The sequence below is a fragment of the Myiozetetes cayanensis genome, unplaced genomic scaffold (assembly GCF_022539395.1).
Source record: "Myiozetetes cayanensis isolate MyiCay16 unplaced genomic scaffold, myiCay2020 scf15, whole genome shotgun sequence".
NCBI lineage: Eukaryota > Metazoa > Chordata > Aves > Passeriformes > Tyrannidae > Myiozetetes > Myiozetetes cayanensis.
This window is the reverse complement of record NW_026087159.1, coordinates 8559973-8572179: the sequence shown is the minus strand read 5'-3', so window position 1 is coordinate 8572179 and position 12207 is coordinate 8559973. Positions and strand designations below refer to the sequence as shown.

The window sequence follows — 12207 nt, the reverse complement described above, 5'->3', positions numbered from 1 at the left end:
CCAGAGCTATTAGGGATGCAGAGATGGACAAACATAGTGGGACAAAAACCTCAGAAGATCTCAAGCTGAGCAAATTTTAGCCAGCTCTCCCTTTCCCTCAAATACTTTAAAAGACTTGGTGTGAATAAAAAATACCTGTACAGCTAATGAAAGACCAAACCCTCTCCCCCCAGTCCAGGTACATCCAGGTACAGAGAAGCATCACTGTGTACATCTGCTTCCAGAATACATCAAAAGAGGGAGTGAGAGGCTTCTGCCAATGGCCCTCAGGCTCAACTTTTCTCCCGAGACTGTCAACAAGGGTAACAATTAGTGCCAGCTGCAGGAACAGCTCAGGCAGTGTGGACACAGGCTAAATAAGGAGTGGGACCCTCAGAGCACTTGCTCAGGGCAAACACATGCACTATTTCTGTGCACTCAAAAGCTGCAAAGAAAGGTGAACTGTGCAGCAAATTGTGCTTTTACAGCTACCTATTAACTGAAGTTCAAAGCAAATACAGTCTCTGTATGAGCACCCTGGCATCAATTTAAATATTGTCTCCAGGATAATGTTCAGGATAATGGTTGACTCTCTACTTGGAGCAGTGTAGCTGAGCAGAGATTCTGGTTCTCTGTACGTTTTAAAGGCAATGCAGAGGCTGCCATATAAAGATGACTGGAACTGCATAAGTGCATACTACAAATGTTGTGGTAAAAATATGCAAAACATTAAAAGCAGATGCATGTGTGCATTGGTGTGTGCATTTATATCCCCTGAATTATCATAAAACATAAAATGAGTAATTACTACTATCACAGAAAAATAAAAACTCTAATGGTGATTTCAGATTCGTATGCCCCTGGCATAAGAAACCAGAGTTGCTTGGCAGAGATCTTCTACGTACAGCAGCTTCCACATCAACAGTGAGACATTTTTTGTATTAATTATTATTATTACTGATCAGATACATTTAAAACCACACTTTAATGTCTTTTGAACACTTTTAAGCTTTGTGTGCCATTACCTCAGCCATTCTGCAGGATGACTAATACTCTGTTAAATTCCTGTCATTTGGAACCTCTGTTGTTTTATGAAGTCTGGATGATGGCCTTGGAGAGACATTCCTATTTACAAGCTAGAAATTCTCTCCTCAGGTATGTGTGAAATGTGCTATTTGTGGGGCAGATTAACCCAAGATGTTACTTTTCTCTGCTTTACCAGTCCATCTCCTGCCCTATACGAGTTTCACAGCTGACAGGAACAGGTCCTTCAGGCAGATAAAGCTGTCACTTTTGACATATACCCATTTTTTACTTACCATTCCTCTGGTTACAGTCCTGAGGGTGACTAACCGAAGTACTTCCCCTTTCCTCCCCACATGCCCATATGGACTTGTGAGCTGCTGAAACTCTGGATATGAAGGGAAAAAAGTGACCTTTCATTCTGCTTTAGATCCTGGTTTCAACAATACTCATGGGTATCTAAAGAAGATATGTCCTAAATTTTAAGTTTCTAGTTCATTGGAAATGTAAAAATGAACTGTACCAGTTTCAGAGTGATGTTACACAACACTGTACATAGCAGATACTCTTTTGGAGCCTCAGCTGAACCCCCTTCTCTGCTCTACACAGCTTCAGACAGAGGATAAAATCCAACTCTGACACAACCATGGCAGCAAGTCCTGGAGAAAGCAGCAGGGACACAACTGCTCTGGAGGGTGTGCTCTGTGCTGTGGTACCTTCAGATGACATGGCATTACTGGGGTTCAAAAGCAAAGCAGAAGCTACAGCTACTCATAGCTCTGCTCCTGCTTCAAGTGTCCCACTGTGTTTGCAGGCAGTTATGTTTTAAATTGCTGCAGAGAACACAGGCAAACCCCCACCAGACTGTTTATAACCCAACACTTAAAGCAGGACGTTTACATGACAGCAGTGTTGATTTTTTTCAATTACATTTTTCCTTATTGCTTGTTATTTTTAATGACTGCTGGTCAACCGAATACCATGGTTTTGTGTTTATTCTTACGACACCCTCAATGTGAAAGCTGTTGTGCAGTGAGCACACTCCTCTGAGATCTGAGCAGCTCTGCAGAGAGAGGCAGCTGTGGCTGTACTGAGAACCTGCACACCATCTTCCTAATCTCAAAATTTCAGACTCGAAGGTCAAGTCACAGTCAGTGCTTGCTCAGGACAGAGTTCACTCAATCAGATTACCCTTCATAATCCTACAGATGCTTCACTTTAAGTCATCTTTGACAGTCTGGCTATCATTGTAAAACTTTGGGCACTGCATTCTCTACTGTAATATTGCTTCTGCTTTGTGAGGTGCCTTCACTCAATACAGATATTTCCTTGGAGCCTAACCTTTATGACTATGTTTGGAGATAGTGTCCTTTTGATAAAAGCATGCAGTCTCTGGAACAAACAGGTCTTTTGTAAAGTTTCACCATTTTGATCCTGAATGGAGTTTCTCCCTCCTCATTTTCCCTCGGGAGATTTTCTTCTAAATGGACATAAAGCCACTCTAGTCTGAAATACAGCTTATTATCCTGGGAATAAGAGAAACATACTTCTTAACTCAAAAACATGTCTCTAAATACACGGTTGAACAGGCTAAAGCTTACTGTTAGCTCTCAGAAGAAAATGTTCTTCTGTTTATGAGAACAAAATTTTGTATCTATCTGTGAAGGAATACAGAATATTTTAGCATCAAGGGACAAGAAGTGTGGGGAGCTTATGAATTTTGCATGACATAAGTGTTGCTATCTGTATGCCTGAGAGACCACTAGATGATTAAATTGGATATAGTTTTGTTGTGCAAGGAAGGATATAGATCCACATGCTCAGTGGTTATAGAACTATAGGGCAAGTGAACAAACAGATGGCAACTTGAGAATAACTATTAATCCCTCTGCTTCCCCTTACTCTGCAGCTGAAGAGATTTAAGCAGGGTTTCCACCTCTAGAACAAAATACAAGGCCCATCACAAAATTTTCTGAATGGGGAATGAAAACAGATGTGCCTGCAGAGTGAAATTTGGCACAGAACAGGTTACTCAGGCAGAGTAGGAGCTGAGGTGCCCTCTTTCCTCTACCTTATATCTACAGCTGGGAAAAGCTGGGTACCAGCCAGCTCTGAAAAGAGAAATACTTCATATGATGGGCTACAGATCTTGGAAACATAGGAACATACAGATTTAGCATCTGTACTAAAGGCCTATGGAATACTCAAGGTCACTGACTGACATGTCTGTACATTGCTGGAGGAAGGTACAGAATATTCCAGAACAACCTGGAGTCTCTGAAGAAAATCCTCAGATGTGTATTTGTCTTTAGATAAGCCTGAACTTTTGGAAGAGAGGCATACCCTGGTCTGAACTGGTTGAAAAAAGCATCAAAGGAAGAGAACTGCACACACTGACCAGCCTGATACAGGAAAACAGGTCACTCTTATTTAACCCAAGCCCTAACAGAGCCATGTGCACCGTTTCTGGAGCAGAGAACTGACAAGCTTTGCTGAATGGCCTGGCCAAGAGCCCAAAAGTCTGACAGCAAACTCAGGGCGTGTATAGACTGTTCAGTGGTTTACAGTCTGTTTATTTCTGCCATGACTTTTGTTCTTGGATAAGTTCTATTTAAGCCTCTGAAATCCAGGGTCACTGGCAAATGCTGCTGTTGTCCCTAAGACAATTAAATGACAGGTGCCACACAGTCCCAGTGACTTGGGAGGGAGGAATCACATCACTCACAGTGGGGTGATGGGAGGGTTGACCTTTAAAGATGTACTCTTAGGAGGCCAAAAAAGGGAGAGGAATGGAAAGGCAGCTGGCTGAGGCAGCCCATGTCAATCTTCTGCGAGGCAGTTTGTCCATCAGTTCTCTGACATCAGACAGGTAGAGAGTCTTGGCTTCCCTCACTGGAGGAAAGCTCTTCAAACCCAACTGCAATTGTGCATCAGCATGTGGAAATTTGCTCAGATGTTACTGCCTCTCAGCTGAGGAGACTTTCTAGACTCCACACATAGCACCACTGAATTGACTTTTTAAACTGCAACAAACTGCTAGATTTGAAATATGCAAATCCTGTTTTATCTCTCCCCTCAATGGTACGCTATCAGCAAACACAGTTGGCTAAAAAAAAGACAACTCTCCACTCCCTTGAGCAAGCTGGATGGATGGATTTAAGTACCACACATATGTGTGAAAACTTTTAACTACTTTATGAGTAGATAACAAAGTAAGCAGAGGAGATGGAAGGAAAAGCCTAAACCCAATAATTGTTCAGCTCTATCAACCTAGCTCTATCAACCATTATTGACTTTATCTGCAGAAATTTAAGCCACTGCTTTCCAGTATGCAATTACAAAACCTCTAAAAATTGTTAACAGCAGATATTTTTAGCATCAGAGGCACCAGTGTGTACCATAGAGTTTGGGGAAGCCTGGAGGCCCCAGTAGCAAATTTTTACTTACTCAGATGCTAATCACATTGATAGAAAGCTGAATCATGCATTTAATAAAATTACAACTTCACTGAAGTTGAATTTAGAATAGTTGCAGAAGAAAAGAGTCACTTAGTTTTTTGCTATATGATTTGCTTTGTATATAAGCTTTCATTTCAGGCACTGGAAAGGTTTGATCATTTTTTTCTCTCGCACTATAGAAGAGAAAGAGAGAACAAATGTAAATGGAGTTAGATCAAACAAAAGGCCTGTTTCTCAGCAGAGGCTGAGCCCTCATTTAAGCTTAGCTCAGGAGTGCTCTCCTGCAGCATTTTCAGAAGAGTGGGCTGTGGGTAGGTGTTTTGCATCTTTTGCAAAAGAAGAGATGTTCCTTACATTTTACAGTATGAATTTCCCTAAAGAGAGCACTCATCATACTGCCTAAAAATACAGTGTAAAATGCAGTGCTGTGTATTAATATCACAACCATACCAGTTGTCAGAGTTACAGACCAGCATCACCTTGCGCTGTGTTCTCTTGAGCACTTCTTTCCTTTCTCTGTAAGCAGCAGCTCTGGCACCTGGCTGTTCCCACAGACTGACCCTCAGTGATACACCTCAAGGCTTGACAAGAACTGAATATTTTGAGAAGGAACTGAATAAATATATTTTTTATATTTCGCAGGGTTTATTACAGTGAGGTCACCTTGTTGGTAGTTTACAATATAACATTTCTAAGAGATATGCTAATGCTTCATAAAATTTAAATATTACTTTTGATCTATTCCATAATATAAACCCACAGTTAAATTTATGAAGTGGTAAATAATCAGAGGGTTTTTCAGGCCTAATGTAAATGACTTCCCACATGCCTACGAATAACCAAGCAGCATGGATCTGGTTCCACACCACCACCAGCTTTGCTGTGAGCCCAGGTAGAAGGGAACTGTGCTGTGTCTGCTCCCAGTGATTTGTATCTACACCTCTTCAAGCACATTGCACAGCACCACCAGTGGCACAGGCATTCTGGGTAGCATTCTGGGATGGCCACAGGGTATGGTCATTCCTCTGGGGCAAAGGAAACACTGGGAAGGCCATGCAAGAGCAAAACAGTCAGAGCAAAACAGTCACCGCAAACACATCTTCCCCCATAAAGGTGTTTAAGCTCTATCACCCGCAATTTAAGCCTGTTAACAGCACTGGCTGTGCAGAGGGAAGGGCTTTATGTACCAAAAAGTGCTAATGTGTCATTTGGACTACCAGCTGAATTTTTCATTAGCAGTAGTTTCTTTTGGGAATTCTTTAAGATGATTCTATGATACTTCAGTGGCTTTTTATTTCTTGTTTCATGTTCCACTTAACAAACTGCACCTGTCTCTCAATCCCTACAAGCAGCCTTGATACCAATAATGTTACTCTGGTTGCTGAGGTTTTAGGTTCTCAACCTACTTAAAAATAATTCATTATTAACATCTGGGAAAAAAATATCACAGAGACATTTTGTGGTAGGTTACATGTAAGTGCTGCCACCAACTATGAGCATCACTGTGGCATTTCAATTTTACTAGATAAGTGACCAGCTGTTGGGACTCACATCTCAATGGACACTTAATTAATTTCTAGAAATAGACAGTTCTGGGAAAATTAATGATGTCTGTCACAGAGAGATCACAATTTCTGAAAAGCATATACCTGTTCCAAAATGGTGTTGATTCTGTCTACTTCACAGTCAATTAAGTATCTTTTTTCTTGTCGTCTGTCCATCTCCTCTATAATTCTTCTGAACTCTTGAACATCCTTTATACTTCCTACAGATCTGGCTGTCACTTGCCAGTTGTTCTGTACTGCTGCTTCCATAATCGCCTGAAGAATAGAAAATCCTGTGGGGGAAGAGACAACGCAACCACTTAAAAAGAGAACAAACACAAAACCTATTTTGAATGTTTGACAAAGGGTTCACAAAAACTTGCATCATTTAAAGGGACACAGAATAGTTGAGAGCCTGGAAGTGCTTCATTACTTGAGAAAGCAACAGTGCAGGGACCAGTTTCTTCTTCCAGCGATGCCACCAGCAAAGTCACTGACTTCAGCAGGATTGCTTGGTGGTATATTACTGCAAGGCCTATCAGAATCTGTCCAATATATCACATTATGATCCTCTCAGGGATGTTTATGGTCGTGCTGGGGTCTGTGCCAGCTGAGAATAGGAGCCTGCAGCCATTACTTGGGCAAAAGTCCATCAGACTGAGGAGCGGGCCAGAGGCGGTGATTTGCAGACTGCAGCAATGGGTCATTAACTGGCAGAGATCCAAGCACTGCACAAGAATGCCAATTAAGTCATTGCACTGGTCATTGGAGCCACAACCACAGGAGAATATTTTACTGATACTCACTTTGATTTCAAAAAATGCTTTTAAATATGGAGTCTAACAGCACTAACCACACTTTCAATGCTTTCATTAAGGTAATATCTACTCATTTAGCATCCTCAAGGGGAGAGAAGCAGCACAGGATGACCAAAGACTGCACAGTGGGAAATTATACAGGCAAGCAGCACTTCATTTCTTGTGAACAGCTGTGCCTCAGCAACAGGCAGAACTCAAGTCAAGTCCCTAAGTGAAAAGCGGTGGAACTGGGAATGGAATCTCCTTCAAGTCATCTTACGTAGGAGTTACCAGACATTGATATGCAACCCTTTATTATAGTATATAGATGGGGATTTGGTTTGATTCACCTGTTTTGATTAATGAAATTTAATTTCTGCATAGTTCTAATAATTTAAATTATGAGCAGGTGCCAATCAAAGAGAGAGGTCACCTACTTCAAGCACACAGTGGTTTTCAGTGGAGTTGTATTGTACAGAAGCACATCCATGTGACCTCTGTTTCTGTCCAGATAATTTATTTCCAAAACTTCCAGTCCAATTATTTAGTCATACAGTGGATTTCTTACCCACAGCCAGATTTGAAAAGCTTACACACAGGTACATAAACACAGAGGATCAACCACTCATTAATTGTGCTCTGTGATAACCAGTTCCCTACGCTTCTGAACCTGAAAGGAGTTTGAGCTACAGAGGAGCAACACATTCACAGTGCTGCAAATGACACCACGAGCTATTCTGAACTCAGACATCCTTGTCAGGGTACGGCAATAACAAAGAACTTGTGCTGCCGCCTGATCTTCCGTAGCCTGCTGTAAATCTGTAGTGGCTGTCTGAAGCCAGAGGAGCTGCATCATTACCTCATTACAGACACAAACAAGGAAAGAGTGATTTTCTGGATTGCAATTAGATTATTATCATTCACCACGTGACTTCCTTAAGTCTCACTCAAATGCCCTCACTTTAGCTGTGCAGCCTCCTTGATTCTTAATGCTTTCCTCTGTATGAATGCACTTTACTATCCCATGAAAGGTGGTGACAATTAATATGTACGCTCGTTTAGAATTCTTTCTGGCATCTTCTTTCCTTTGAGACTATTGAAAGAGAGGCATTTACATATGTATAGTACAATGAACTCAGTCTTTCTTAACATCATATTTTACAAAACTGGTTGTGATGTCTGTGACAGCATTGTGATTCCACCACATGTAGGAGGAAGATCTAAGCCTAAGATACTTTGTTGGCTGCAAACGAGGAATTTTGATGTGGGAACATAAAAACCATTAATGGGGATTTACAAATGCTTTGTGTACAAAGATGTGCTTTTTAAAAAAATATGATTCCACTAAGTTATAAATATTTACAACTTTGTTTCATCATTCATATAATGTCTAAGCATGAACCTTGAGCTTGCTGTAAACAACAAACAGTCCGTAAGTCCAATTTTTTTTTTACTCCAAACTGAGCAATTTGGTTCAACATATTATTAAAAATGACACTTTAGCTCTATTTTTTGCTATGACACATACAAAACTCATGAACTGTCTCAAGTAAAGAAGCAAAAGGAACGTGCCAGAGTGCAGATGCTATTGGTTGACTGCCATACTCCCTGTTTTAGATAACTGAGTCAGAACTCACTTTGTCAAACCTTGAATATCTCAGAAGAAAGCTGGGCAATTTTCCTAATTTTGTGCAATTACATGTTTATGTGGGTGTGAGTGTGTGTGTATTTTTGTATGTGTGTATTAGTCAGTGGTTACCATTTCAAGAGAGAGAAGAGCGATGTTACTCAGCAGCCTTTCTCCTATGCATGAAAATACAATTACAGTAAGCTTAGTGTGAAAAGTTCCAGAGCTTCCTAATTTCTGTGTTCTCCACCTCCTCTTTCTTGTCACATCAAGTCTTTACAGTCACAGTCTCCTCTACCCTTGCCAGTTCTTGAAATTCTCCCTGTGGTCCCTGTCTGTGCTGTGCCAGCTCCCGCATCTCAGGCCCTCTCCATCTCCCATCCTTGCCTCGATAAGAATCATTTGTCTTTCCTGTGGCAGCTGGTTAGGCCAATCCTCTGATGACCTTTAGAGAGCCCATTCTCCTTGCTTTACAAAAGCCTGGTTCCAACCTCCTGCTTTCAGGAAGGCAGCACTCCCAGCCTCCGGTCTCTCTGCGTGCCCACTGCCTTCAGCGCCATTTACTGCACTTTACATCGTTACCCATTACGTGTGATTTCTGTAAACAACATGTTCCAGGCTCCAGCTGTACTTTACCATTAAAAGAGCTGTTACATAAGCGGTGTGATTGTTTAAATAAAAGGACCATTTTATCTTCAAATGTGAACTTTCCTTTCTCCTTAGCATAACAATGCAAGCTGTGCCAGTTCAGGGAGTACTGCCTGGGTAATGAACGGGGAAATTATTTTCCCTGTTCTGCACATGTTGGTGACCAGGTCTGCACACTGCACTTTTCCACACCCTGCCCTCAGTGCACACACCCTGTGAATGCTTCACAAGAGATGCTCTCCCCTGGAGGTGTGGAACTCATATGGGTACCTCTCACCTCATCCCCCCCTAAAGGAGACCAGCCAGCCATGGCAACTATCTCCAGTCTGTAGTTCTTCTTTGGTGTGCATCAGATCTACTTTGAAAGACTAAGAATTGATAATTCTTCACAGGTCTGTGAAGAAGTCATGCAGGAAGGGCTTTCATTGATACTGTTGTCAGTTTATACTACTTCAATCAATAAAGCCAAAAAATATTAGTTAAAACAAGAAAAACTGTCACTCTCCTAGAAGACGACAGTAGTGAGATCACCTCAAAACCAGTTCATAATACCATCGCTAAAATTCAGAGTTGCTCATCCTGTAGTCACTAACACCAATAGAGACAACAGAAAAGATTTATTTAGACTCCAATCTGATCCTTCAACCTCTTTTTTTTAAATCATACCTTGGATGTGAAAAAGCAGTAGGATGACAGGCATGCATTTTCGTGAAAGCACTGCTTCTGAGGCTGGCTCATTTGCTGGCACCACATCCCTTCACTGCACTATATATTCCTACTTCTGCTAGGGAAGCAAAGCCTGTACCTCAGTTTTTCTACTCATTCCTTTGATACCAACATTTCTCAGCTGACCCTACTAACACAGGTGAAGAGAACATTTCACTCTTTTGCATCTCCGAAAGCTCACGAAACTTCTCCCACATCCATGAAGGCAAAATTCACCTCAGCAATTTGCTCAGCCACATGAAATTCTGTGTACTACATCACTGAACTCACTGTAGTTTAAATAACAGCAGTCATTAATGTGACATGACTAAGTGACCACACTGGAACATCTGTAGTGCCACATGAGCCCTCACAGTTGGCACCAAAGTACTTACTGAGAAAAAATTACCACTTATGTAAATCACTCTTTTCCTGAATGTCCTTGCTAAGATCTTGGACCTTGGCCTCCCACAGAAATGAAAGAGCATTTGCTTGCAGTCCCTCTTCCTTTTGCCTTGCTGAGTACCAAAGATCTATGAGGGGTGTCTTTTCCTGACATGCAGCACATTTGTGCCAACTGAATGAACATCAGCTCTGATCTGAATACTTGTGTTTTGAGCTATGTATCCGGGACGTGATACAAAGATCTACACTTCTGGCCCATGAGTGAACTTCAGGGATTTGTGTGGAGCTGTGTTTGACAAGGGCACAATGAACTCACCAAAAAAGGAGGCCATCCAGGCAAGTGATTCCCCAAGACAAATACAAATTCTGTAACACCAGCTTACTTTCAAGTGTACTAGAGGTCTGTAAGTTGAGATATACTTGGATATTCTGTGTGTTTGGCACAGAGCCTGGCACTAATTTGAAAGTGAACAGATCAACACATGAGTAAAAAAACAACCAGCCAACCCAAACCTCTCCCCATCATTCAAAATCCAGACATGTCCATGAGGCAAACACGTTTCCCATAACCTACGTCTGCTTAACAACTCCATAGTAGGGGAAGAAACAAGGAACAAACTGCTGACCGAGTCACCAGGAAGAGATGCAGCAAATCACAAGTACCCTGGAGTGCTCTTTCAGTCTCACAAGCCTAAGTTCAAATTATTAAATAAAAGTAGAATAAGTGTATTCCATCTGGTTTTGACCTGATCACTTCTAGCTGGTAACCAACATGTAAATTTTTACACCCCACTACTCTGGTAGCAGACAAGTAGCAAACACATTTCTACACCAAGTAGCAAACACACTCTAACACTATTTTTTCTCCGTCTGCTTTTTCTGTTCTGTAAACCTCTAGTTTCCCCTGTACATACATTACAATATTGCAACCTGTCATCCATAAACAGAGAAATATACACAAATAGATATGCCAGCTTGGTTGAGTGAATGTGAACTTGCCTGGCTCTAAAGGAGAATTTACAGGAACCATCTGGTTTGTATTTGCTTAGGATGGGATACAGCTAAACCTGCAGGAATTCAGAGCTGCTGAATTAAAGTAAAATACCTTTTCTTATCCCCCCCTCAAGTGGCTCTTTCTGAATCCATTTCACCTTGATCTCTTCTTTCATAACAACCTTGCATCTAATTCACCCCTCATTTTATTCAAGTTTTAGGTCAGTGCAACTCCAATGTTTTTGAATGAAGCTGTGCCAGTGTAAAATGAGAGCAATGTAGTAAGGGATCAAAGAGTCCAATAGCCAAGGACAAAAATAAAGATGCCGTAAGCAATGCTGTCACTTCCGTAAGGGGACTTATTCATATGACTTTCACAATGATGTGAGCAAGTCTCCTGGGGTAGGACAGATAGGGATACCTCAATACAAAAATATGATCCCGAGTTTATCAAAAGAGCTGTGCTCTAGTTTTAGCTTTGCTATGCAAATCTTTATTTAAACAATTTCCAACTGAATAATAATTGAGTGATTACAGCTTCTGGATGCAGGCGGGTAACAGAACAGATGTGATGGAACCACTTCAAAACCAGAGTACATTCTGCTTGAGGAAAATATAACAGGTAAACAACCATGTAGTGAAGGCAGAACTAGCACAGAAAATCAGAGAAAGGAATAACGTATTTGAGAAGTGACAGAAGGTGAAGAGCATTGTGCTGTCCAGTGGGCATGGCTATAGGGTATCCTCAGTATGTATTATTAAGAACTCTTGATACTGATGCTATCAGAAACCTGACAGAAGGAGCAGGGAGGGGCACTCTGTCAGCAGCTGATGCTGAGATCTGGGAGACACTGGCCCAGGAGTAGTGGAGAACTCACCCAAAGGAAAAAACATTTTACATGTGAACCTCAAAATTCTAAAACTACATTAGCATTAAAAATAATTAAATTCCAAGCTTTAGAAGAGCTGAATTAAAAAAAACCACACCAAACTGCTTAAGTACAGAGAAATTTCATCTGCGAAGCTCT

The 12207-nt window shown here is 41.2% G+C and overlaps 1 protein-coding gene across 7 annotated transcripts in view; it reads right to left on the bottom strand.

The window, feature by feature from the left end:
• GRIA3 (glutamate ionotropic receptor AMPA type subunit 3) overlaps window positions 1–12207 on the bottom strand; it is a 143755-nt gene that overhangs the window by 73277 nt on the left and 58271 nt on the right. For all 7 annotated transcript variants that reach the window (XR_007628348.1, XM_050310922.1, XM_050310921.1 and 4 more), the window contains exon 4: window positions 6110–6297. Coding sequence is in view for 6 of the 7 variants with exons in the window: in XM_050310922.1 (XP_050166879.1) it covers window positions 6110–6297 (188 nt within the window). In the remaining variant the exon portion in view is untranslated. The remainder of the gene's footprint in view (window positions 1–6109; window positions 6298–12207) is intronic.